The sequence below is a fragment of the Acinonyx jubatus genome, chromosome D2, assembly GCF_027475565.1.
Source record: "Acinonyx jubatus isolate Ajub_Pintada_27869175 chromosome D2, VMU_Ajub_asm_v1.0, whole genome shotgun sequence".
Taxonomy (NCBI): Eukaryota; Metazoa; Chordata; class Mammalia; order Carnivora; family Felidae; genus Acinonyx; species Acinonyx jubatus.
The window spans coordinates 45,470,996-45,498,911 of record NC_069393.1 but is presented as its reverse complement, the minus strand read 5'-3'; the positions used below and the strand labels follow the sequence as shown (position 1 = coordinate 45,498,911).

Sequence of the window (27,916 nt, the reverse complement as noted above, 5' to 3'; positions counted from 1 at the left end):
CAAGGAGATCCACTGGTTGCAACTTAGAGGCAGAAAGTCTAAAGTAAACACCTCATTAGGCAACTGTTTCTAACTCATCTGGAACCTGTTTCTTTGTTCTGTTCCCAGGTGATGATAAAACTATGTGATCAGTTATAAAAACTCTGTACCCCGGCTTTTCGGGGCCGCACTCTTATCAAGAATGTTGGTCCCGATCGGTCGGCCTTGCCTCTCATTGTAATAAACTTTGTTGTGACTGTCACTGGTGCCCGTAGCATTCTGTTTCAGGAGTCGTGTGGATGCAACATGTGGAGTCACCTCACATTGTTCTGTGGCATTCATTTCTACAGCATCAGGACGCCATTGCACACATGGATCAGAACTGGTTGAGCCTGACTCTGTGGTGGGCTTTGTCCTCACACATGACCTCTCCGTGACCACTTCTGGACATAAATCTCTGCATACTTTGTGAGTGTACCCAAGAGAGAAAGTTTTGGCAGCCGTACTACTGGGATAAAAAGTATGAGCATTTTTTTTTTAAAGTTTGCTACATATTGCCAAATAGTCCTCTTAAAAGCCTGGACTGATTTATGTTTCTACAAATACAATTAGGAAGAAATACAAATCGAACCATAGAAATACGATTTTGACCAATGTAGGGGGAAAGAGTTTAGACGTGCAACAGGAGGCCGGAGCTGGGAAGGGCGTGGGGAGGAGGTTTTCGCCACATGAAACACCTCTTCTTCTGCACAGCAGGGGTTTGTGGAGCCCGGCTCCTTGGCCTCTGTGGTAAACCTTGGCTCCTCTTCTGGCTCTGATTTCTTCTCCCCTCTGTGTCCTTTAGACTCTCCCTGTACTCTCAAGACCTTGCTCAAGATGTTTCACCAAAGCAAACCAAATAATGTCTCCTCTTTCCGGCCATTCCCTCTTCCTCAGTCCCGTTCAGGTGCCCACAGACACCACATGAATTCTCTGCTCCAGCCCCATGCACTGCACCAGGATCCTTCTGGACAAGGCTGCCCGAGTGCCCCTTCATCTTCCCACCACACACCGCGGCCATCATATACTCTGTTTTAGGCTTCCCAACCCTTTTCATTCAATTCTTTCCTAGCTAGGTGTTTTAGCAACAGAAAGCAACTCCCAGGCTGGGCTTTACCTCTCCTCTCCCACTCCCCATAGAGAAATCATCTTTTTGGTCTGTGTTATCCCTGCAGACAACAGTAACAGTGAACAAAAGCAAAACATGGTCGGATTCATTGCTTTAGGTTGCAAAGGCTCAGGCGAAGATTTGGTTCTCTGGCTCAGTCTGTGAGCCTGCCACCTATCCTAGTTCTGGAAGACAGTCTGCCTTGAAGGCTGCAAACACAGGCAGAGCCCAGGCTGGAGACAGTGAGGGTCACCACCTTGAAAAGGACATGTGCTGACCCTTCCTGAGGCAGTGGAGTTACAAGGATGTGGAGTTAGTATGGCCAAGCTTGCTCGTCTTGCTACTGTATTGTGTAAGTTTCACAGGGGGTTGGGGCAGGGAGCAGGAAGAAGGAAACAAAAGGTACTTATTATAGTTGAGGAAATAAGAGACAGCCTCTGTCATTTTCCATTTCACAAAGTGTTCTAGAATTTTACCGGTGGTCTTTTGTGACATTGCCACCAGGTGGAATGGTGTGCAGAAGACAAAGGCATGTCAGTGTCCCATTTCTCATTTCATCGGCTATGAGCTCCAAGGAAGATCCATCATTTCACTGCCATCAGCAAAGGACACCATTACCCGTGGTGCCAAGACACCTAACCAAAGGTGAGCCATGGTTTTTAGCTTTTTATTTGTTTATGTGCTTGACTTATGTAGTTGTCTTTTATTTTTCCACTTCTGACTTATTATTTCATTTAACTTGAGAATTTGTGTATACTCCTACACTGTTTTTTTCTTCTTTTTTAAAATTTTTATATATATTTTTTACTTGAATATAGTTGACACATGATGTTATGTTAGTTTCAGGGGTACAACATAGTGATTCAACATCTGTATACGTTATGCCACACGTGTGGCTGCCGTCCGACCCCATACAACGCTAGTACAATGCCATTGACTGGGTTCCCTACATTGTGCCTTTTATTCTCGTGACTTATTCTTTCCATAAGTGGAAGCCTGTATCTCCCACCCCCTTCACCCACAGACCTAAAAATACCAATAACTGTCAAACGCATTACAGATTGCAAAGACGTTTTACCCGTTGTCTCATTCCCACAAAGACCCCATGTAGTAGCCATTACTTCCATTTACAGATGAAGAATGGACGTGTGCAGTGAGGGAGTGGCCTGCAGACTAGGGGGAGTTCGTGACAGCTTGCTGGAGCCACCCCAAGCAGGCATGGAGCAGGTCCGGTGAATACCCGACACACTGCCGGGATCAGACCTTGACCCAGGGCCCTGACTCCGAAGACAAGCTCTTTCCTCTGAAGGGGAAAAGAAAACAAAAGTAACCAAAAAGCAACAACAACAAAAGCCTTATTAGTTCTGGCTGACTTAGAAGGCATTTACCTGAAAAACCAGTAATTTGTGTAATTTGAAGTTAAAAATGTAAGCATTAGCAAGGTAGCCAAGTTATTACTGCATACCCATGGCATAAACATGAAGGTGTACGTGTATTAAAAGTGGAAGCATATCCAACAGAAGTTACCTCGAGTTGCTGAAATTGAGCGGCTTTACTTTCATAAGGTTTTACAAATCTGCATTGTAAAATGTATTCATCTCCTTCTGTATTTTCTTCCTTAAAATATTGATTTTGGGGCACCCGGGTAGCTCATTCGGTTAAGTGTCCGGCTTCAGCTCAGGTCATGATCTCGCGGAGCGTGGGTTCCAGCCCCGCATAGGGCTCTGTGCTGACAGCTCAGAGCCTGGAGCCTGCTTTGGATTCGGTCTCCCTTTCTCTCTGCCCGTCCCCCACTCATGCTTGGTCTCCTTCTGTCTCTCGAAAATGAATAAATGTTAAAAATTTAAAAGAAATATTGATTTTGTTTATGCTTATCTGTGTTTTATGATTTTTATATTATTTATTTTCTAATTTAAATGAGGTCCTTTTACGAATAGTCTAACTGGAAATACACTGAGTAGCAGAACTTCAGGTAATTTTTAATTTTCTACTTATCTGCATTTGATAATTATTTTAAACCCATTTATCGTCGAAAGTAAATGATCTTTTTTCTTTTGGTTTTTCAGTAAACAAAACAGTGGTGGTATCCATCTATTTAAAGTTTTTGTGGTTAACTGTATTTTTATTTTAAACTGTTTGATTTTGCTTTTTTGTACTTTTCAAAATGCATAGTGGTCGGATTAATTTTGCATTTCAATTTTTTATTTGTTAATTATTTTCTTTATTTCTTAGCTTTTTTTGGGTAGCGCAATTTAGAGGATGTTTATTTCTTCATTTCTATGTATGCATTTTCAAATTTTTCTACAATGTTATTATTTGCATAATAGTTTTCATATTTAAACTTGTTGCCAATTTTCTCAATTTCTGGGAATGTAATTTAAAGAAAAAACAAACAAAAAGATTATAAATGTACAAATACATTCATTGCAACCTTATTCACAATAGTGCCACGCCGGAAACAACAGGAAAAGCAAAGTCCACTAGATTCAGTATTTCCACATTCAGTCGAACGGTAGACTTTAGAAATTACACATCAGCCTTTGATGTAATATTAATAGAGGAAAAAGTGACTATAGGATTGTATGGTTTTTCCGAGCATGGTTGTTGTAACTTAATAGTGTAAAAAGGGCACAAAAAGAAAACTACAAGAACTAATTAAATTCAAGTAAACAGGGAAAAGATTGCTCTCTCACAAATCAAAGAGCTGGAAAAGCTATTTGGACAAACAACAAGGAAATCAAATGATATTTCACGGGACTCACTCAATGCTTTATATAAAAGTAAGATTATTGGTCCCTTAAAAGAGGCAAACATAGCTTTTGTTCCCTGTTAGCAGGGACAGCCACTTCCCGGGGGTGGCCATGGACAGCCTGCTCTGCCTGGTAACTAAGTGCCCCAAGGCGCATGCGCTGCTGGGGGAGGCCAGGAGGAAAGCCCCAGGCAGTCCAGGGTCCCTCTGGGGCAGCTAGCTGGCCTGGAAGTTTGGGGTGTCTGGTTTCAGCTATTGTGCTCCCACTTTGCAGGCTGGCCTCAAGATTATGCTAATTAACTCCAGGTCCTGGGTCTCCTGTTGCCTGGTGACAAAGTTTCACAGTCGAGGAGGAGGAACTGGCATGAACAGGGTAAGTTTTTCTCTGGTGATGGCCCTGCATTTATCGATTTACTTGAACTTTGCCCAACAACCCACGGCTTCAAACTCTGCTTTTTGCTTTCCTCCTTTGAGTAAGCAACTTTGGAAATGGCCGGTTCTCCCGGTAGGTATGCTTTATTTACAAACCCCAGACGCGAGCTAATTCATTATTTAGGAGAGGAGGAAGCTGGCCCTGAGCCCCAGGCAGGAAGGGCAGCTAGTAGGGGACCCAGCTGGGGACCCAGCAGGGCTTTCTTGGGTGCCTGGGGCCATGGCTCAGCTTGGTTAGGTCAGTGTGTGAGTCTGGGCCTTTGGAGTCACGCTCGGGTCTCTTGCCAAAGTCTGAGTCTGAAATGAGAAGGTAAAATTTGCTGCTCCTACAAGCAGGGGAGACTAGTGTTTGAACTGCTGCTGAACCCAACCGGTGACTGACCCCTCAAAGAAACTGCGGTGGGGTTCTCTTCACTCATGAGGCTGGAGCCTGATTACTGCTGACTGTGGTAGCTTTGGGAGCACAATCCATCTTTTGAAAAGTCTGGAGGCAAACCCTTGCCACAAGTTATCCTGAACACTGGGATCCATTAACAAGTAAAGTCCTAGGTGGGGCTGGGCCTTTCGAGGAGAGACTCTTCAAGGAACACACTAGAACACATTCCTTATGTCCTAAATGGGAAAAGGTAGGTGACTTTGGACAGGCTACTTGGCCTCTCTGAGCCTTAGTCCCACGTATGTCCCATGGAGATGAAGATCAGTACATCAGGTGGTTATAAGAATTCCTTAGGATATCTGTAAAATGTCTGGCCCATAGTAGGTGGTCAATATAATCCATACACACAATCTGAAAGCAGAAACTTCAAATGTGTTAAAAATTGTGCAGTGTCGTTGCTTTGCAAAGGGTCTGGCACATAGTAGGCTCTCAATACATTTATGAATCGTATGTGATGTTATGTGAACCAAGTACTGAACACTGACTCCTTGGGATAAAACGGGGAGTCAGAAAGGTTAGGAAATGTGTACAAAGTCACATATCTAGGGAGAGACAGAACTGTGACTGGTCTCCAAGCCAGGGTGACTCATATGTTTTCTGGGCTTGAGCCTCAGCCTGCAGAGGAGAAGGGAGGTACTGAGACAGCCACTGCCCACTCTGCAGAGCACCTGAACCCCCACGGTTGTCTAGAGACCAATTTTTTTTTTAATTTTTTTTTTTAACATTTATTTATTTTTGAGACAGAGAGAGACAGAGCATGAACAGGGGAGGGGCAGAGAGAGAGGGAGACACAGAATCTGAAACAGGCTCCAGGCTCCGAGCTGTCAGCAGAGCCCGACGCGGGGCTCGAACTCACGGACCGTGAGATCATGACCTGAGCCGAAGTCGGACGCCCAACCGACCAAGCCACCCAGGCGCCCCTAGAGACCAATTTTTAGGGCCTAGTGCTTGGTGGCTTCAATTTCCTCTTGGGGATCCTAGGTTCTCCTACTGTTGCTGACGAGAGGTGGGCGTGCTTTCTCCATCCACCCATCATCTGGGCGATGGGAAAGCCAAACTAGGTGATGTTTCCTGGTCCCTGGTGTCCCTAGAACACAAGGTGTGCACTGAAACATGCCCCCCTCCAAACAAGCATGGCGGGTTCCCCTGCCACATCATCCATCGCCAGCTTTCCATCCACGGCCAATTCGGTTCATTGCCAACCTCCAATTTCCTGCCAGGCTACATCATAGATCTCATCTCGGCCCCCAGAGCTGGGTCTGGTAACACGCACATGCTTTCTTTGCTGTGAGGAGTGAGTCTTAAGGATGGGGCTTAACCTCAGTGCAGTGAAAGTCCCCTCAGATTCCAGCTCAGTTTAGGCTAGTGTCTGGAAAATACGATGAGTCAGCAGCTTTCTTGTCAGCCCAGAGGGCCAAATTTATCACAGGATGTTGTCAAATCAAACTTCCAGGGAAAAGCCAAATGGCAGTTCGGCCCTCAGACAAGAAAACTGAGCAGATGCTGGCTCTGCTTGACCAGCATGTGACTGTGACAGGGGACAGGCTCTGGAGGCTCACGAGGTGCTTTCTCGGTAAAGTGGGAGGGGTGGATTAAATGAGACAATACATGTGATGCCCTTGGACATAAAATAAGCACTCAACACGTATAGAAACATGTATACAAAATGCCAGCCTGCTCTTGCCTTTTCTCTTTGACCCACGTAGGCGACCCAGAAGACCCTTCCATTGGTTCTGCTCCCACCACATATGGCGAATATGCACCGTCCTCCTCCCCACTCCCTTGGTGCACACCACCTTCTTCTCCTGCCTGCAAGTGGCTGTCTTTGTCTACTCTTCCCTCCCTACCTCTGCAGACTTCCCAGCAGCCGGGGTGACTCCTCTAAACTTCACATGCTCCACCTCATGCAGCCCTGCAGCCCCTGGCCAGCTCTCTGTCGTTATCTTGCACCTTCTTTCTGTCCCTACTCCAGCCCCCTTGGCTTCTCCTTTCTCTTAAACACCACAAGCACCCCCCCCCCCAATAGGACTTTGCACCTAGTGCACCTTTTCTGCGGTGCTCTTCTCCAAATCCTCCCATGTGACATCATCGAGTGTCACCTCAAATGTCACCTGAGATGACTTCCCCCACCTTCTCAGTCTAAATTTGGCCACCTCCTCCCCAATATTCTCTTCCCGACCCTTGGCATTCCCTTTGACATCTACCAGTTTTGATTTTTTTGCAGAACATCTACAGCAACTGAACTGAGCTCGAGTCTTTTTGGTTTTGTTTTGTTTTTATTGATTGACTTGCTTTCTCCGAAAATCGTCGTTTCATGAGAAACACAGCAATGTCTGCCTTGTTCACTGTGTATCTTCCGACCTGACCTTGACCTATAGAATGACTCAAATACAAATGTTGAATGAATGCATGAATGAATGGGCAAGTGAGTAGCTTGGGCTGTAGCAGGCTGTAGAGGTTAAAAGTGGACAAAGGTATAATTGTATCTTCTAATTGTTGCTATGTTTTTTCTTTTGTTATTAGTATTATCATTAATCATTTGTGTTTAAAAGGTTGCAAAGGCTTTTGTCCTTGGGAATCTGCAAAGATCCGTCCGCAAGTCTTAAACCTGGTATCGATGACTAGTGGGGAGTGTCCTAGGGCTACTCAGTGGAGAGAAGCAATCACTACGGTGCTGTTTGGTAGATCTAACAGTATTTACCATCATAAAGGCACTTAGCACTTGCTCCACACTGGCCACTCAATGTATACTCATCCCCACATTTACTTTTCAAAACAACCTACAATTTTCTGACCCGTTTTGCTGACCAGTAAACTGAGCTCATGATTAAAACCAGGCTGGTGGTAAAGATGGGGTGGAGCCCAGTTCTAATGGCCTCAAAGCCTCTGTGGTCCCTGCTTCTATTAGTGACTGCCTTCTATTAAGTACCTTTATACACGACAGGAAGGGAACAGACAAAATGGCTCCCACCTGGGCACCACCCCTATCTGGAAAATGCCAAAGAGCTGCCCCACCCTAAACCAAGTGCTGCTGGCTGTCATTATGGCCATTCTTCCTACCATCTCCAGCAAGTTATATCTATCTGCCTAAAATCAGAAAAGGGGTGACAGTGCGGAATACTTCAGTAATAATTTCAAGCAAGCCCAATAAAGACTCAAGGAGGAGTGGGAAATCTGAATTCAGGAAATATTTCTATAGAAAAAAATAAGATTAGAAGCCACAGCATTTTTGAAAGACAGGTGCCTAACATACAAGCCATGAGCCCCAAACCACCCTTTTGCACCCTTTAACCTCAGCATCCCTTTAAAAATTAGACCCTGATCTTTCCAGTGGCCTCCCCCTCTGGATGGAGAAAAGTTAGCCACTTTTTAAATAAATATCCTCCCCTACATCGCATCATAGTTTGGGCCACCAACACATAAAAGGCCATGTGGTTTTTATATCATGCTCATCTGTGCTTGATCAGGGTTTTCAGTGCAGTGGAGGGCTTGCTGGCTCTGAGGGAACATCTCTGGAGGGAACAAGAATGGCTCCCTCCCCCTGCCCCTCCTCCACCACCACTGTCAGCATGGCCAAGCATGGGGCTGCCTGGAAACTGGGCTCTCTGCCTCCCGCTTAAGTCATATGTCTGCAGGTGGTGGGGCACTTTTCGGTGCTCCCCCACCTCCATCTGCAACTGCCACCAGGCAAATCGGGGCTCTCAACTCACAAGCGACACCATCACCATCCATCACCAAGGCTCCCATTCACTAGGCACCTGTCACATCCTGGCCTTTTCCTCCTACACAATCTTCACATTGCCCCACTCTACCTGAGGAGAACGAGGCTCAGAGAAGGACTATGGCTTCTCTTACACATTAGGAGGAAGTAGGAATTCAGGATGAGAGCCAGGCTGGTCCACCCCCAAAACTGTGGCTCTCTGTATATGTGGTCCCTCCTTGTCTTTGTCTGGGGAATATTTTCTCAGATTTTCCTCTTTGATTCAAATATGCTCAATATTTTAAAATCTTTCTTGTACACACACACACACACCACGTCTATTTTAAACGGGGTGATATGAGTGGTTTTACAGAACTCATGCGATTGAAAAGGAAGTGTGTGTGTGTGTGTGTGTGTGTGTGTGTGTATGAGTGTGGGTGAATGTGTTTGTAACTTTCTTAATTAGAAATAGATTCTGTAGATACAGAATCTTGCAGATAATTTGGAAACTACCCAGGCATTTAAGGAAGTAAAAATAACCCGATACCATAATACCCAGAGGGCATTCTTGCTAATATTTGGATGTTCTTCCAACTTTTTCTCTGTGGGCTTGCATGCATGCTCCTGAGAGCGCTGATGTAATATGTGCATGTAACGTGTTCTTCATAACATTATATCTCAAAAGATTTCCTTTCAGCATTTCTGAAAAATGATGTTTTTGTTTTGTTTTAGTTACTGTTGAGTATCCGTTTCATTCTATGACTGCACAGTAATTATTTAATCAGTTGTCCATTGTTAGATATGTGGATTGTGTCCACTTGTTTTTATTATTTTAAGTGGCACTGCCATAAACATATTTATACAGAACGTTTTGTTCTTATTTCTTGAAGGGAAATGCTTAGAAGTGGCATCTGTGCTTCCTGGATAGCCGGGGGGCCCGTCCCTTCCGGGATGGTCAGCCCCATCTCCTCAGACCTCCTGCTTGATTCCATTGCTCTACCTTGGCACTTGTTCATTCCTACTTTTAGAAGCTTTTCTTTCTCTTTGACCTAACCCAATTAAAATTTCATTTGCTGTACTACTAACCCGCTTTCCAGTCTCCCTGCACACTTAATCTCACAGCCAAAAAGTTGATCACACCATTGTATGCAGCTATTTGGAAAGCCTTCCTATCTTCAAGTGTGCCCTGCCCAGGGCTGGGTACACACTTGGTGACTAATAAATATTTGGTGTGAAAGTAACATCTTTCCCCTGTAGACTTCTCCCTTAAAAAATAGTCTGCATGTTCTAGAAGTCCTTTCAAAGTAGGTGGAAAAACAGTGGGTCAAGAGGATTACATAGCAGCTGTTAAAAGCTGTGGAATCTGGGACGAAGCTGACCCCTTTCTGAGGTCAAGGGAACTGGAACGACCTTGTTAAGCACTACAATTCATTCATTCAACCAATACTGACTGAGGGCCTCCTGTCTGCCAAGCACTGGGAATTTAGAGTCTAGTGAGGGAGGAGAGCAAGGGACAGACAATAAAAATAAGCTTAATAAGTAAGTCTACCATAAAATATATTTAGGTGTTAAGTGTTATGGAAGAAAGCACAGCAGGTGTCCCTGGGTAGCTCAGTCGGTCGTGTCTGACTTTGGCTCAGGTCATGATCTCACGATTTGTGAGTTTGAGCCCCACGTTGGGCTCTGTGCTGACAGCTCAGAGCCTTTTTGGGATTCTCTCTCTTCCCCTCCCCCACTTGCGCATGCACTCTCTCTCTCAAAATAAATAAATAAACCTCAAAAAAAAAAAAAGTATTGCAGAGCAAGAAGGATCCATGCATGTTGGGGCTTAGTTTGCATCATTCATTGGGGGATCAGAAAGGTTGAATTGAAAAGGTAGAATTTACCCAAAACCTTGAAGAAGATCAACAGGTCAGTCCACTAAATACCTGAGAGAAGAACCTTCCAGAATAATGAAGCAGCTGGAACAAAGGCTATAGAGAAGAATTGTGGGGCAGTTAGAGGAATGGCCGGGCTGGGTGGTGGATATGGAGTAAGCATGGGGCGAGTGGTGGGGAGTCCCTCAGAGAGGCAGTGGGTCAGGCCATGGGGCCACTAGAAGGTCTCCAGCCCTTACTTGGGTGAAACAGGAGTCACTAGAGGGCTGTGAGCCAAGGAGTAACATGGTGGCTGTGGTAAAAGAAATCCCCTGGCTGATGTGTTGAGAAGAGATTGCATAGGGTAAAGACAGGTGCAGGAAAACAATGTAGGAAGCCACTGCAAATGGCCAGTGGCAAACGGTAGGGACTCAGCCCAGGGTGGCTCTTGGGCAGGTGGTGAGAAATGGTAGGATTCTGGATCTACTTTGAGCACAGAGTCCACAGGATTTCCCGATGGACTGAACATGGAGTAGAAGAGGAAAGGGGTACTGAGCATGGGGCCACAGTTTGGTGCCTGACACACAAGATGCTGTTGCTGACAGCCTGGTCAGAGAAGGCTATGGGTGCAGCGGGTCGACAGCGAGCTTGGTTTTGGGCACAGTGTGTTTTGGTGTCTTTATACCGTCCAAGTAGAAATGCTAAGCAGGCAGAAAGAAGGATATGTAAGTCCAGGATCGAGGGTGAAGTCTAGGTAAGAAACAAAAACTGGGGAGTCATGTATTCAAAGCAATGAGACTCAGTGACATCACCAAGGTATCAAGTGTAGACAGAGAAGAGGCAAGTGACTTAGCTCTGCTCCCCAGAGAACCCATGGCAGACACGGTTCAAATCCAGCCTGGTCAACCTTCTGCCACATCTGGTTTATTTCCACTGTCCCCTGGTGCCCCCACTCAGTGGGGTCCTGCACATGGTAGCTTCCTGATGGACCCCTGGCCCTATCTGAGGGCCCACTCTCCACGGCGAGGTACCAGCCCAGGATAACACTGTGGGTGATGCCAGCCGGGAGGCTGCATTTCCTTCTGTATCAGGTAGAAATTAGAGAGGACACGGGCTTGTCTGTGATCACCCTGGGGGAAGTGTAGGCACTGGCCTTCTTTCTTTAGTTTGACAGGCCTTAGGGTTTTTCTCAAAACAGCTAGAGTATAATTTGGAAAATGAGCCATATCCTATCTGCTCTCATTCTTTTTTGCTGATTTTGTTTTTGTGCCTCTGGTCTGCCTGCCTTCCTTTCTCCTCTCCCTCCCTCCCACCTTGCCTCCTCTATTTCCTTCCTTCCTTCCATCTTCTCCCCTCCTTCTCCCCTCTGCTTATCCGTTGCCTTCCCTCTGCCATAGGGCCTTTCCATCTGATGTTTTCTCTATCCAAAATACTCTCCCCATCTCCCTGGATCCTCACTTCCTTCAGTCTCTGCCCAAATGTTTTCTTCTCAAAGAGGCCCTTCCTGGTTACTGTCCCCAGAAGTGTATGTCTCCCCTAGGAACATCTCTGCCTCTTTTGTCCCGACTCTTTCTTCTCCAAGCACTCATGGCCACCTGGCATCGTGTGCCTCTTTGCTTTTGTTCGTCTCCTTCTTCACTCTGCTTGCTGTATAAAACCACGCCTCGTCCATGGCAGTTGTCCAGTACATACTGTTAATGAATAAATGAATCCAAAAGGGCCATGGGAAGTTCAACTGCTCCCTTATGGTCGATCTTCAGGGCTTCCCTTTGAAGAATCTCACAGCTTCACATGCGGGCATCTATAGCCCCCTTGGAGCTAGGGGCTTTCCTATAGCAGACGGAGGCACCACACCAGGCTACCTGCCAGTGATTACGGGGTCTGTGCCATTGTTCACCCCTCAGCAAGTCCTCCCTGGGGCCAGATGGGGTACAGAAGAAATGCACACACACAGGGTAGTTGAGGAGAACTACCCCCCATCTCTGCGACCCTGGGGGGCCTGTGCCTCAAGGAGCTATGTATGTCTCCTTGTGCTGCAGGAGAAAGTCATCTGAAGTCTGCACCTGGGTAGGCAGGGGTCCCAGTAAGGACACTGGGCTGTGAAACATGACTCCACTGTTGATCAGTGAGGCTGTCCTCATCATGCCACTAATCCCCTCTCCCCCAACATGCAAAGCCACAACATACACCTCCAAGGCTCACTCACCCTCACCCCACCTTCAGAAGCAGCCATTTTTAACATCTTATTCACAGAAGTGGGAGCTGAAGCTCAGTGAGGCTCAAGAGACTGGTCGAGGTCACCTGGATGGTAAATGGGGAGATGGGCGGCCACCCATGTGGGTCCAAAGCCCCTGTCCTTTTCATCCTTCCAGGCCGCTTTTCTGAGCCCACTTCCTTATCTGCAAGGGAGGCCGAGGCTGTGAGGAGAAAATGCAATACCTGCTATGTGGCCACAGCAGTATTTAAACCACATTGGCTGAAATTGAATTCAGACTCGTCTCTTGAGGTTTCGAGGTGCCAGGACTCACTGGTTCCTCCGCTTTCCTGGGTGGGGAGGTCGGTTTGTGCGTTTTGAATGTGTTAGTTGATGAACAAGGCATTTCTAGTCTGTTAAACTAATAATCTTAATATTTTATTTTAATTGTAAGGCACCTATTCCCTTTTGTTCCTTTAACAAATCCAATTAAAACAGAGTACATTCAGAATTACAAAATAGATGCTATTAAACCAATAAGAAATCATAATCTTTTGTTATTGGGCCATGTGACCCCCTGGGAACTTTTGCTCCAAATAAAAGTTGAATTCTTATTATCCACCAGGGGAAGGGGGCAGTTTGACAGATAACGACTTCCCAGGCAGCACATGTACAGAGCCTCGCTGTTGCTAAGGACAAAGAAGTAAATAATATTAAGGGTAGACAAAGCTACACGTGCGTAATATCCCAGTAAGATACTTAGAGCTGCGTTGATCAGATTAACCAGATAACTGCCACATGAGGTGAACTTGATAACTTCCACACAGACACTCTGTTTGCTGCAGCCCTGATGTCATGGAAAGAACACTCCACCCAGAAGCCTGGGGAAAGGGGAGCCGTTTGAGCTTGGATAAAATACTTCATGCCCCACTCTGCCCCACAGCGTCCTTATCTCAGGGTAGGAGGAATAGTCCCACCTCAAAGGAGAGTAGTGAGGACTGAACGGAATGGCAAATGGGAGGTCGCTTTGTGGAGGAGAAGGCATGATGTGCCTCTAAGGGCTCAGCACGCGTGTGGGGAGGGGTGGAGGGGTGGACAGCATCATGTGATCGACACATGGAGATGGCCTCCTGTCTGGGAATGTCAGGCGTGCATGTTACAGGGGTTAGATTTTAGTGAGCCCACATGGTGAAAATCAAACTTCTGGTGGTCTGCATACAGTCTCTCAGAGCCCCTACACAGCCAGCAGCCCCCCCCACCCAGGGCAGAAGAGGGCCCCAAATTGTGGTGAGCACCCAGGAATGTGGTGGGTTGTTTTCAGACCATGCTGGATGAAAACCTTGATCTTTACGTTCTTGACAAATTTAGGGTGGCAAGAAGCTCACACTGTGGGGGTGCTGGGGGACTAGCACAGCTGAGGGACAACAGATTCCCATCTCCATCACCACCTGCTTGGGGGCACATGCCTATTAGGTAAGCTGTGGTGGCATATGTGTACCCTTTAAGCTCTCTCTCTCTCTCTCTCTCTGTCTCTCTCTCATTGTCAATCTCCAAGCTCTTAACAGTTATATGACTCCACTAATGCTATTACAATACCTTTAAAATTCATCTTATTCAGAGATACACATCCATATATGTATCTAGGAGAACGAACACCCTGCACATTAGCCCCTGGCCAATACAGTGAGCAGGCAATGGCCTGAAATGGTTTCTTCGGGGACCCCAATTTGCATGTGGTGCCTCCAAAAGGTCAGTGGGACATCTGCGTTATTGATCTGGCAGGGACTTTGGCCAAAGTTTGGTCAGCTACTTCAGCTGGGGAGTCCACTCTGTTCCCCTTAAGCTGCTTGCAGGTTAATCCTGCTGCATTGCACTTCCCTGGCTAACCCATGCCAAGTCAGAATGGGCCTAAATGAATGTCTGGCCACCCAGAGTCTGCGACTCTGTGATATATCTTCGTTCCTACATCAGACACCCCATAGGTGACCAAAACCGGCAGCACACCTTTTGGGGGACATGAGGGGCAAGCAGCCTTAATTTCTGGTACAGGTGTCTTTTGCCCCGGGAGTGCTAGGATTCCAAAATGTTTTCTTCTCCTTGGAGTCAGAGGGCTGGCAATGTGTCCCCACCCCTTCGCCCGCCACCAAGGATAAGCAATTCTTACTGCTAGAGCAAAGGCACCAGAAGAGAGAGAAGAAAGGCAAGACAGCGTAGCACAAAAATCATAAGCTTTGGTATCAGACAAATCTAGGTTTGCTTTGGCTGTGCTGTGTTGTCTGTGTTACCTTGGGGAAGACACCTGACTTCTCTGAGCCTCGGTTCTCTTATTGTCAAACTCAGAATGATACTTGGCATAGTTGCTGTGTAGATATAGGAAGGGCCCAGCAGCGTGTCCCCAGTAGTTACTTTGGACCAGCTAACGCTGTAAAACGGGTAGAGGGAGCACACAGATCCTGGCCCAGAATGGGCATTAGACAAAATGGCAATTCTTTTCCCCCGGTGAAAATTACACCTGAGTCAAACATTAGTGCCTATTTTAGAGACCTGGCTAGAGGTTCCAGACGGATGCACTCCACAGACGCTCCCACAGTGACCGCCCACATCTTCATCTGCCACATGGCTGCTTACGAGAAGGTACAGCACATTTTAGGAAGGGGTGGAGGCGACAGGGAATGATTTGAAGATACGTGGAAAGTCACGGCAGAAGTGAGGCTGGCCTCTTGCGTGCCTAGTGAATGGGTCTTCCGAGACTCAGGAGAGAAAATAAATGCAATGCCTCTGGCATGAGTGATTTTATTGAAGGAGGTTCACACCACTTCCCCTTAAGAGATGGCCTGCAAGCAAGAAATTTCTCACCCATACAGTATGAAACTTGCTGTGAAGTTAGTTCCAATACTGGCTATGAAATGGCAGGGTTTGGGGGTTTCAGTTCTACAGTGCGTCTTTCCTGTATCTCAGTGCATTAGTCAAAAGAGTGAAATAATTATTGTGAGATCACATTAGCAAGATGTTAAAGATATCAAATGTATACAAAATCAGTCTTAATTACAAATATAAAGACACATGAGGGCGAAGCACAAGATAAATTCTGTTATCATAGTGATGATAACAACCTTAGAACTGAAAAATGTCTGCAAGTATTTTGATGATATTAAAATATAGGTTGCCATTACATTTTTAATTTAGATATCCATGGGGTGTCCCACCATGCTGTTTGATTCACAATGACTAGATAGAAAAATTAATTAAAAATTAGAGTCAACCAACTGGTCCAGTTTTTCCAAAGTACAAAAACCAATTGTTCAAGATAAAAAGACTCAGTACCTTGAAAAATGTTTTGTATTAGGCTTCTCAGCTATTCGTATGATATGAAATAGATTACTCATCTATCCATCCATTCATCTGTCTGCCCATCCATCCATCTATCTCTCCATCTATCTATCAACTTCTATCTCTTTTTCTGATTTCCAGCTTCCCTTGTGTGGGTTGTTGGTCTCACTCTGACATTAGAGGATTCTGTGAATTGATAACATCAGACCATCTAACCAGTTATAGTTGAATCAAAAGATCATGAGTTTTACACTTCTTTTGCCAATACTTACTCTCCTGCTCAATGAGAAGAACTGGGCAGGATGCTGGCCTTTCCAAGTTGAATGAGAGAAGGCATATATTCCTGGTCTTTGGGGTCTTTGCAGGTCTTCCTGCACTGGTCTGCTTCTAGGGGCACTCAGCAGCATAGGGGGTCAGGATGGGCCTTGAGCAATATAATACACCTGCTCTTCATAACCAAGAGCAAGGGACCCAGCCAGGTAGGGTGGCCCTGAGGAAAAGTGGGAAGGTGGTGGGGGTTGATCACGTTTCACCTGGCCTGGGGCCATCTGGGTACCCAGATGTACCAGGGAGGAGGTACAGTGCATTATCTAGCCCCTGCTTTGCTTTGCGGGTAATTAATGGGCAGGCTCAGAGCCAAAGGGCCTGTTGGAGTAGTCCTTAATGGAGAAGTGCTCTGTGGGCAGCTCCGTGCTGTTCCCTTCCCATCACTCATCAGAGATGGAGGGCTTCTTACCAGGGTGTGGATGGGCTCTGGGGAGCAGGCCTAACGGGGCTCACCTGGGTGGATCTTCAGTCTACTGGAAGCATCCTTCTCATCCAGGGCCCCTCTAGCACATGCTTATTGTGTTTGGCCTTTCTGAGCTGAACTTTATCTTGAATATAAGAAATACAAAAGACAGCCCAGACTTTGGAGAGCTCAGGAGAATCAGGTGGTCAGAATCAGTAGCAATCTAGATTTTAGCTCTTTGAGCTCGGGGACTGGCCCTGTTTTTTGCTCACTTGTGTAACACAGAGCTTTGTCACATAACAGGCTCTCCATATACTTACTCTATGAGTGGATGAATGAATGGATGGATGAATGAATGCAGGAATAAGCACATGGATTTAGCTTAAATTGGTCCCAAAGAACTAATACAAGGATCATGAACAAAGGAAACTTTACTATTTGTTCAGAACCATGTGACAGAATTGTCCAATAAAATACAGAACTATGCAATGTGTGGGGCACATGTATACTAAAAATGCTCTATTGTTTATCTGAAGCTCAAATTTACCTGGGAATCTGTAATTTTATTTGCTAAATCTAACAACATTATAATGTGGAAAGCAATTAATAAGCATTAAGATGAGAACACAGGATCCCTTGCTCTTCGTCAATCTTTTTTAAAATTTTTTAAATGTTTATTCATTTTTGAGAGAGAGAGAGAGAGAGAATCCAAAGCAGGCTCCAGGCTCCCAACTGTCAGCACAGAGCCTGATGCAGGGCTCGAACCCACAAACTACAAGATCGTGACCTAAGCCAAAGCCAGACACTTAACTGACTAAGCCACTCAGGCACCCCGGCCCATCTTTTTTTAAATTGGGATTTCAACTCAAGTGCAGAAGGGCAGTTTTTCTGACATGTGCCTCATGCATCGCTGTTCCCTGTGGGGATATGCACATGTACCGTAGCAATGCCACATGGTACACATTTGGATGCCTTTTACTGGGCAGGACAGGGCTAAGTGGGGGCATAAAAAGTCACAGACTTTTAGTCCAAAACCAGGCTAAGCAAGCAGCCACAGTGAAAAGGACAGAAAGAGAATATGGAGTCCTAAATCTTTTTAAGTTAAAAAAAAAAACTGTAAAATTTCCTTTTTTTAGCACACAGTTCTCTGCGTTCTGACAGATGTACAGCTTCATTCCTGTAAGCACCAGTCAGAATACAGGCAGTTCCAGCACCCTGGAAGACTCCTTCCTGCTGCTCCCTTGTAGTCAAACCTTGCCCGCCCCTGATCCCTGGCAACCACTCATCTGTTTTCTGTACTATCATTGTGGCTTTTCCAGAATGCCGTATAAATGGAATCATTCATTATATAAGCATTTAAGATTGGCTTCTTTTATTCAGCAACATGCTTTTGAGATTCATCCAAGTTGTCCCATGTATCAATAGATTTGTCTTCTTTATTTTTAACAGTGTTCCATAATAAGGATATGCCACAATTTCTTTATCCGCTCACTGAAAGGCCTTTGTGTTGTTTTCTTGTGTTTTTGGCAATTATGAATAGAGTAGCCTTAAACACACAAGGAAAAGTTTTTGTGTGAACCTGAATTTTTGTTTTTCTAGGGTAATTATCTGGTCAGGGAAACGCTGGGTCATAGGATAAGTCCACAATTAATTTTATAAGAAATTGCCAAACTGTTTCTCAGAGTAACATTCTGAATTCCCATTAGCAATGCAGGAGTGCTCTGGTTGTCCTATATCCTCACCAAATCTTTGTGCTATATAGCTTTTTATGTTTCATTTTGTTTTTTATTTTAGAAATTCTAATAACTGTGCAGTGGTATCTGTTTGTGATTATAATTGGCATTTTCCTAGTTACTAATGATGTTGAGCAACCTCTTGTGGGTTTATTTACCAACTATATAAGTTCTATGGTGAAAAGTCCTGTTAAATCTCTTGGGCATTTTATTTTTATTGTATTGTTTGTCTTCTTACTGTTGACCTTGGGTTCTTTACAGATTCTAGATGATAGTCCTTTTGTTGGACATGTATTTTGCAAATGTTTTCTTCCATTCTGTAGCTTGTCTTTTTATTCTCAAATTTTTTAAGAGCGCAATAATTTTTTGTGGAAGTCCAATTTGTCAGTATTTTATTTTTTTAATGGATTGCACTTTTGCCTAACTCAAGCTTATGAAGATTTTCTTATATGTTTTTTTTAAAAGTTTCATGGATTTATACCTTACATTCATATCTGTGATCCAATTTGAGTTCATTTGAATTAATTTCAATAGTTTGAGATTCAATTTTGTTTTTATTTTGAGTGACTAATTTTTCTAACACCATTTATTGGAAAGTTCATTGCCTCTCCATTGAATTTCCTTTGAACTTTTGTCAAAAATCAGTGGACAATATTGGCCATATTTGTGTGGTTCTATTTCTGTACGCTGTTTTCTATTCCGCTGATCTATGTATGTCTCCCTTCACCAAAACCATGTGTTGTAATTATATGGTAAGTTTTAAAACTAGAAGCATGAATCCCTCAACTTTATTTTTCTTTTTCAAAAATTTTTGGACCTCTAGTTTCTTTTTCTCTCAATACACATTTTAAAGTCTGTTCATTCACGTATAAAAATAATCCTGCTGGAATCTGTATTGATCTTTAGACCAATTTGGACAGAATTGACTTCTTAACTATCCTGAGTCTTCCAACTCATAAACATGCTATGTTTCTCAATTTATTTAGATCTTCTTTGCTTTATTTCATCAGTGTTTTGTAATTGTCATCACAGAAATCCTGTACAATTGTGTTACTTATGTGTAATACACAAGTGTTTTATTTTTTGGAGCATTATTTTCCAAATTTCAAATTCCAATTGTTTGTTGCTGGAATATAGAAGTGGTTTTGTGTGTGCGTGTGTGTGTGTGCGTATGTGTGTATTAACCAACGTGTTAACTTTGTACCCTGCAACGTTGTTAAACTCATTAATTACTTCTAAGAGTGTCTCTAGGTGAACAAGCAGGTAATCTGCAAGGAGAGTTTTGTTTCATCCTTTCCTGCCTGTATGACTTATTTTTTTTTTTTTTGCATTATTGCACTGGCTAGAATTTCCAATATGATGTTCAATAGGCATACTGAGAGTTTACCTTGTTGTTTTGTTGCCAAATGTAGAGGGAAATTTAGTCTATCACCAAGTATGATATTAGTTGTAGAGTTGTGTGTGTGTGTGTGTGTGTGTGTGTGTAAGCCCTTTATCAGGTTAAGAAAGAGCCTTTCTATTACTCGTTCGATGTCATAAATGGATGTTAACTTTTGCCATACATTTTTTCAGCACCAGCCGATATGATCATGTATGTTTTCTTTTTAATTAATTTTAATGAATGCAGTAATACAATGTATGCTGCATTACGTTGATTTCTGAGTACTAAGTCAACCTTGCCTTCCCATTTGGTTGCCATGTATTTTTCTTTTAACATATTACTAGATTCTTTTTGCTAATATTTTATGGAGAATTTCTGTGTCTACATTCATGAAGAGTATTAGTCTGCAGTTTTCTTTTTTTATATGGCCTATGTGTGATTTTAGTATCAGGGGAATGCTGGCCTTAGAAAATAAGTTAGGCATTGCTCCCTTTGCTATTTTCTAGAAAAGATCATGTAAAATTGGTGTCGTCTTTACATTTTTGGTAGAGTTTTTCAATAGAACTATTTGGGTCAGGAGATTTGGGAAGGGAAGTTTTCCAAGTATGAATTCAGTCTCTTTAATGAATATCGGTCTTCATAGGCTGTATATTTCTTTACTGATGAGATTTTTAGTTTGTGTTTGATCACCCCTAAGTTTTTTTCTAAGGTTGTTTGTACTATTCCCTTATTATTCCTTTAATGTCTGTCTCTTTAATTACTGATATTCATAAAATGTGCCTTCTCTTTCCCTTTTTCTCTCACTATCAGTCTGGTTAGAGACTTTCAAATCTATTAATCTCTTCAAAGAATCAGCTTTTAGTTTCATTGATTTTCTCTGTTGTCTTTCTGCTCTCAATTTTATTGATTTCTTCCCCTTTCTTTATCATTTACTCCTTGTGCTTGTTTTAGGTTTATTTTGATCTTCTTTGCTAGTTTTTAAAGATGGAAGTTTAGGGGCACCTAGGTGGCTCAGTCGGTTAAGTGTCTGGCTTTGACTTGGGTCATGATCGTGTGGTTTGTGAGTTTGAGCCCTGTGCCGGATTCTGTGCTGACAGCTGGGAGTCTGGAGCCTGCTTCAGATTCTGTCTCCCTCTCTCCCTCTCTGCCCCTGCCCCGCTTCTGCGCTCTCTCTCTCTCAGAAAATGAATAAAATTTTTTTAAAAAGTAAAAAAAAAGAGATGGAAGTTTACATTATTGGTTTGAGACCTTTCTTACTTTTTAAAAATGTTCCTAGTATGAACATTTAAAGCTATAAATTTCCCTCTAATCCCTGCTTTAGTTGCATATCATAAGTCTTGACATGTTCTATTTTCATTTTTCTTCAGTTCAAGATATTTTCTAATTTCCCTTGAGATTTATTTGATTCATGAATATTTATAATATATGGCTTAATTGTTAATTGTGGAGATTTTCCACTTATCGCTCTGATATTAATTTCTAATTTCAATTCCATTATTTTCAAAGACGATTCTTTGCCTTATTTCAATTTGTTTGCATTTGTTAAGATTTGTTTCATAGCCAAGAATACAGTACATATTTGTGAATATTCCATGTGCACTTGAAAAGAAATGTGTATTCTGTTGCTAGGCAGAATGTTTTATGTGCCAATTAGATCAGCAGTTTTCATCTGGCGGGGATTTTGCCCCCCAGTGAGGAGCTGGCAATGTTTAGAGACATTATTGTTGTTAAAACCAGTAGCGAGCTATTTGCATTTAGTGGGTAGACTCTTCTGGCCTTTTGCTGGCTAAATATCCTACAATGTATAGAACAGAACTTTCCCCCATCACTGCCCCACCTCTGCTAGCAACAAAGATTTATATGGTCCCAAATGTCAGTAGAGCCAAGGTTGAGAAACCCTGTTCCTTGTGATTTTCTCTCTAGTTGGTTTGTTGATTATTGAGTGACAAGTATTGATGTCTCCACTTCTAATGACAGATCTATCTCTTTTTTCAATTTTACCAGTTTTCAATTCTTTTATATCAAACTCTGGTCTTAAGTGCGTATACATTTATTATTTTCGTGTCTTCGTGGTAAAGTGTGTCTTTTATCATTACGTGGTATTCTTCTTAATCTCAGGTAAGTTTTCATGCTCTGAAACATACTTTGTCTGATATTAATAAAGTCACTCCAGTTTTCCTTCAATGTTTGTGTAGTATGTCTTTTTCCATTCTTTCAGTTTAACTTACTTTTGTTTAAAGTAGACTTCTTGTAGATAGCATATAATTGGATCTTTTTCTTTTATTATTCATTCTGATAATTATACTTTGGATTGCTGTGTTTAGGTCATTTTCATTTAATGGAAGTATCGATACGTTTGGATTGAGGTCTACCATTTTAATAGTTGGGTTTTTTGCTCCATTTCCCCTTTTCTGCTTTCTTTTAGATTACTTGACTTCTTTTTTACAGTTTCATTTTAATGTTCGTATTGCGGTTTTTCCTATGTCTGTATATTATTTTAATGATTGCTCTGGAGATTTAAAATATACATACTTAACTTTCCACAGCCTACTTAGAATTAATATTTTAATTTAGTGGGAAAATGTCCGCATCTGACTCCTGACAGCATGCTTTTGTTCAGGGTGGAAGCTTGGCCCAAAATAGAAAATCAGCAAGCAAGCTTTAGAAAACAGCTTCTAGAACAAGAAAGAACAGTTTTCATTCTCTTCCTAGCTGAAGATCTTCCTTGCTCCTGAGCCTCAGTCTTCCTCCCTTTACAATGACGATAATCTGATGGATCTTACTGGATTGCTGAAGATTAAAAGGAATATGTGCAAAGTTCTGATAATAGTAGTTAATAGTTAACATTCATCAACCTTTTACTATGTGTCAGGCACTGTTGTAAGCGCTTTATACCTAGATAATTTGCACTCCCCAAGAGCCCTACAGGGGGGATGTTTTCATAAACAAGAAAATTGTGGCATTAAAAATTGAAGAAAACTCTTCAATGTAGATCTAGACTTCTAAGCTAAGCATTCTGAGACCAGAAGCTACCCATGACTCTGTACCTTCTACTTCTCTGTATGGCGGCAGTCATAACTATGATCATACCTACCAGTGCAGAGGTGTCTACAGTTGAATTTCAGTGTGAAGTCTGTGAAGGGAGGAGGTGTAAGGGGTAGGAAGTAGAAAAAGACAGCATTCTTTTACATTCTGCCAGGCTCAACCCTGGTTCCTCCACACTCATCCGCACAGTGTAGGCACACACTCTCCCTTGTGGGCTGAGCAAAAGACGTTCCTGGGCTGTTTCTGTTGCACTGCAGTGATAGTAGCTAAGGTGTGACTAGTGCCTCTGGGTCCAGAAGGTGAGGAGAGATGTAATACGTAAGTCATTCTTCACTCCCCCCTCATTTCATATCCAGGCTATGCTGCTTTTTTTTTTTTCATGTCTCTTTATTCTTGAGAGAGAGAGAGACAGAGAAAGAAAGCTGGGGAGGAGCAGAGAGAGAGGGAGACACAGAACCCAAAGCAGGCTCCAGGCTCTGAGCTGACAGCACAGAGCCTGACACTGGGCTCAAACTCATGAGCTGTGAGATCATGACCTGAGCCGAAGTTGGATGCTTAACTGACTGAGCCACCCAGGTGCCCCTATGCTGCTTCTGAGAACTCAGCACACCCCCCCTAAGGATTCATGAGATAACTGAAGGAAACACTAGATTTTTGTGAGGGTCTGGGAAGTGGCCGATAGCCAAGAACACACACACACACACACACACACACACACACACACACACACTTTAGCAGGAGTTGTCCAGGATAATGGAGAGATTCATATTTCAAGGAATGGCACAGAGGGGTGTTGAGCATCCTTCAGGCCAACCTTGCACCCCTGAAGAGGGAATTGAATTTGCTAAAGATCTTTGGCTAGGTTACTCCTGCTGATGCCCTAATTTCTGTCTATCTCGTCTCTAACCATTAGCGAGAGAAGCATTACAATTTGGGGGGAGTCTAGTGCCCTCACATCATCTTCTAACTAGACATATTTTCTCTTCTTGTCAGAGCATATCTTCTAGCAGTTTCTTGTGACTTTTCCCTCAAACTGATCACCAACCAATCAGAACAACACACTCCAAACATACACCCTTACTAAAAGAACATGGCCAAGGGCGGGAAAGGCACCAAGGGCAAGAAGATTACCCTTAATGTGGCCAAGAATTGTGTCAAAATTACATTTGATGGGAAAAAACGCCTTGACTTGAGCAAGATGGGAATTACCACCTTCCCCAAGTGTATCCTGAGACTGAATGATGTGGATGAGCTCGACCTTAGCCGGAATATGATCAGAAAGATCCCTGACTCAATCTCCAAGTTCCAGAACCTGCGGTGGCTGGACCTGCACAGCAACTACATCGACAAGCTCCCTGAGTCCATCGGCCAGATGGCTTCTCTGCTCTACCTCAATGTCAGCAACAACAGGCTGACCACCAATGGGCTGCCTGTAGAACTCAATCAGCTCAAGAATATCCGCACTGTGAACTTGGGTTTGAACCATCTGGAGAGTGTGCCCACCACGCTGGGTGCTCTGAAGGAGCTCCATGAGGTGGGCCTACATGACAACATGCTGAGCACCATCCCCAAAAGTATCTCCAAACTCCCCAAGCTCAAAAAGCTCAACACAAAGCGAAATCCCTTTCCCAAGACAGAGGAGTCAGATACATTCATAGATTCCATCAGGAGGCTGGAAAGCTTGCATCTGGTGGAGGAGAAGGATCTGTGTATGAGTTGCCTGAGAAAATGCCAACAGGCCCGGGACAAGCTGAACAAAATCAAGACTATGGCCGCAGCAACACCAAGAAGGGCCATCTTTTCTAACCTGGTCTCACCCAACTCCATGGCCAAGGATTCACAGGAAGATTGGAGGTGACCTGGGACCCTGACCCTGAGGCAGAAAGGGGAAAGGGAGGGAGGGAAGATGGCAGGGGGCTGCATCTACAGGGAATTATGGGATCCCCCCATTATTGCAACAGTTCCTCCAGCCAAGCCCATAAAATACCTTTCCCTACCTCCTTGGCTTGTGATTTTGTTGACTGAAGGGCTCTTAGTTCTTTGCCATTCCACACGTTTCTCTCTTCTTTACATGCACACACCCATATGTGCAGGCACAATGAATCAGAAAAGGGCCATCCATCCCACTTCTTCCCAGAAGTCTCCTGCCTACAGCCCGTGGCCAGGGCAGCCAATATTGTTAGCATGCTCTTAGTCACATTGTCATACACTTCAGGACCAACTGCCAGCTCCCAAATGTGGAGTTCATTCCACGGGAATGCTTTGGTTCAGGGTTTTGGAAGTCAGGGATCTCAGAGCATGGATTGGTAGGAGGGAAGATGGACATTTAGTCTTGGGAAGGTGACAAATCTGGGCCACAGAGATGGGCAGATAGTATCATTAAGTGTTGGCAGATAATATCTGGGGGTGAAAGCAGTACTATCTTTGTCTCTTGTCTGCACATGCACAATTTGCTCTACGAGCCTTCTAGACTGAATCTGCAAGCTCTTGACTGGCTGTGAATGAATGAGAGTGCATTCCCATATTATTATGTCCCATTCCTTTCCAGACTCTCGTGGGGGAGCAAGGAAAGAATGGGTGCAGGTACGGGTTGGTGCAGTCAATACATAAATACCTTACCAGGCATTGGGCTAGGTGCAGGCACTGTGTCTTAGAGGAAAGCTTGCCTTGTTGTGTGCAGACCAGTTGAAAGAAGGCAGGGCAGAATGTCGTTGTCTGAGAAAGTTAGGAGATATGTGCCAAGATACGTGCAAGCATCGAGAAAAGCCAAAGATTCTGGAGCTGGACAGATCTAGGTCCAGGGCATATCTGCTTCTTTCTTGTCATTTCTCTGGACTTCTTACTTAGCTTTAGTTCCCTCATCTATAAAGTGGGGAAAATACCGGCCCCAACCATAATGGTTGTTGTGCATCTAAAGCAGATGGCACACAGAGTAATTACTCAAGAGAAGTCATTTCTCTGTATGATCTGCAACTTGGTACATCTCAAAGCTGAAACAATACTTTGGACAGTGTCCCTAGTCACACTAGATCTTTGGCAGAAATGACAGTGGTAGAGTCAATTCTCACAGTGGCTGAGAACATTCTATGCACTATTCACTCATGCTCATCCATACCTTCATACTGCCTAAAAGGAAAGGATCACAAAAGACATATTCAGGAAAGCCTTTTTCTTTTCTTTTCCTAATCAAGACTTTCCTATATCAGTGGCAAGTTTTTTAGTGGTCAGTGGAAAAGTACAGAGATCTGTTCACTCAGCAGGACTAGCTTACTTCTTTTTTGCATTATAAACCATAGCAGACAGCATACTTCATTTCTTCACCCATTCCTGCTATTTTCCTTTGTAAGGCTTAGCCATGACAACTGTTCCTAAAATCTCTGAAGATATGAATCAAAGTTCCCTTTTCAGCTTTTCCCTTTATTAAATGTTTTCCATTATAAAAATAACAAAACCACAACAGAGTTTTAAATATAACATCTTCAAGTATCTACAATTCTACAATGTAAGCCAGCTATAATACGGGCAGATTTCCTTATTATTCTTCTGTGTATATTTTTATATGCAGTTAAAATTATAGCATTTACATCATTTTTATCCTGCTTTGAAAACCAAGTCATTACATGGTCTTAGAAACCACAATTTTAAACATCTGCAAGCTAGCCAAACACGCACATAAATTACTGTTGGGCATTTGAGCTGTTTCCGGTTTTTCACTAATAGAAATCATTTTGTGATGGAAGCCTATATGATGAAGACTTTAAAAACTGTTTTTGCATTATTTTCTTGGTATAGCTTCATTATTACAAATATGCTGAAGTGTGGTTTTTAAAAATAATTTTTAATACATGCCATCAAATAACTTATAACAAGATTACACATTTATGTATCTCCCAGTAGTATATTAGAGACTCTGTTTCACTACATCCTGGTCAGCTTTGAGCACCACCCTTTACATTTTCCCCTTCGCTTAATGTCTGAAATGATTTACTAGAGGCCCTTCCCAAGGTGGGTGGAGCAGTCATGTTTGTGAAGTGCTTGATGAGATGTCATGCCTTAGGCTCAGGAGCCATCACTGGCATGTTGGCCTTGAACATGTCCCTAACTAAGGTCGCCATTCTGCTATTTTAGCTACTTCCTCTCTCACCCAAGAAGTACAGAAGCCATGCAAGGGCATATGATCCCGGCTAGTTATTTGGATATTACCCATTTCCGTTCTTTAGAATTAGTGTTCCCCTCTTAGTCACTCAAAGGGATTGGCAGAGAACAGGAACTAAAAATAAAAGTTCTCCCTGTGCCCCTAGGCGGGCTCCTGGTCTGGACCATGGATTTGCCTCCGCCTCCCTCTCCTGCCCTGTCAGGGCATATTTCCTCCACCACGCCTGGTCCTGAACAATCTCCAGGCACCAATCCTGGATTCGCTGCCAACTGAGTGGTTGGTGTGCAAGATGACATCATCCTTGTCTTATCTGCCATCCTTGGTCTAGGTGCTTTATTCTGCTTTCTTCCTCATAGCCATGTCTTAGGAAAGGGCTGTAAGCATCGTTAACTTCATGAGGATTGACAAATAAATGGGCAGGGGGCTTTGATTTGCCATAGGATACATTCATGTTAGACACCTGGTTAGCCAGGAAAACTGGCATTAGAATGGAGCAAAGATTGGAGATAAAGGTGAGTTGTGTGTCCTCTTCCACATTTTATTGCTTTTTTTTTTTTTTTTTGGATCAGAAAAAAGGCTTGATGTTAACATTCCTTCACGGTCTAAAATACACAGTCACTTTTCCTTCCTGGAAACTGTATTAAGCTTAAAAACACTTGATAGGAAAAGCATGGGGTTTCCCTTTCCTCAAATGGAACAAAGACCCTATTTAGGCTAACCCAGTCACCGTCCTTTCTGAAAGCCAGGCATGACCTAGGTGACCCCTATATCACCTCTGCCCTTCCTGTGTTTTGCCTCCGTGACCTGGAGTAATTGCCTCAGTCTCTTGTCTCCATCCCCAGGATCCGATCAACATCTCCCTAGAATAGCTTTATGGCAAACCCTTGAAGACTAATCAGCCAACAAGAACAAACGACTCTGAAGAAGAAAAGCCCTCGGTTAGGAGAAGAAAGAGTGGTAAGGGGAACATTCTGGAAGCCAGGCTGTCTGGTGCTGGCCAAGATACTGACTCGCTTCTTAAATTCACTTTGCCTCTCTTTGATTTAGA

The 27,916-nt window shown here is 43.5% G+C and overlaps 2 protein-coding genes and 1 long non-coding RNA gene across 12 annotated transcripts in view; 1 reads left to right on the top strand and 2 right to left on the bottom strand.

The window, feature by feature from the left end:
• Positions 1 to 5,439, bottom strand: part of LOC128312551 (uncharacterized) — a 6,104-nt gene extending 665 nt beyond the window's left edge. Inside the window, exon 1 of the long non-coding RNA XR_008291969.1 lies at positions 286 to 5,439. This is a non-coding gene — a long non-coding RNA (uncharacterized LOC128312551). The remainder of the gene's footprint in view (positions 1 to 285) is intronic.
• Positions 1 to 27,916, bottom strand: part of WDFY4 (WDFY family member 4) — a 292,598-nt gene that overhangs the window by 43,856 nt on the left and 220,826 nt on the right. The gene's annotated exons all lie outside the window — the stretch shown is intronic.
• Positions 1,592 to 27,916, top strand: LRRC18 (leucine rich repeat containing 18). Of its 4 annotated transcripts, XM_015088052.3 has the most exons (4): positions 1,610 to 1,771; positions 4,150 to 4,248; positions 23,706 to 24,566; positions 27,711 to 27,916. In XM_015088052.3, exons 3-4 carry the CDS (start codon positions 23,803 to 23,805, stop codon positions 27,730 to 27,732), a joined length of 786 nt encoding a protein of 261 aa, XP_014943538.1. In that variant the 5' UTR covers positions 1,610 to 1,771; positions 4,150 to 4,248; positions 23,706 to 23,802; the 3' UTR covers positions 27,733 to 27,916. The 4 variants fall into 4 exon arrangements, 2 of the variants coding, with proteins under 2 accessions (XP_014943538.1, XP_014943545.1); XR_008291968.1 differs by lacking the exons at positions 23,706 to 24,566; positions 27,711 to 27,916 and adding an exon at positions 22,380 to 23,108 and having other exon boundaries at positions 1,592 to 1,771; XR_008291967.1 differs by lacking the exon at positions 23,706 to 24,566 and having other exon boundaries at positions 1,607 to 1,771.

What these genes read in the sequence shown, in the direction of transcription:
- LRRC18 (XM_015088052.3), top strand. Translation starts at nt 23,803, where the DNA reads ATGGCCAAGGGCGGGAAAGGCACCAAGGGCAAGAAGATTACCCTTAAT. An exon ending in GATTCACAGGAAGATTGGAG is followed by an intron (nt 24,567 to 27,710) that starts GTGACCTGGGAC and finishes CTCCATCCCCAG; the next exon opens with GATCCGATCAACATCTCCCT.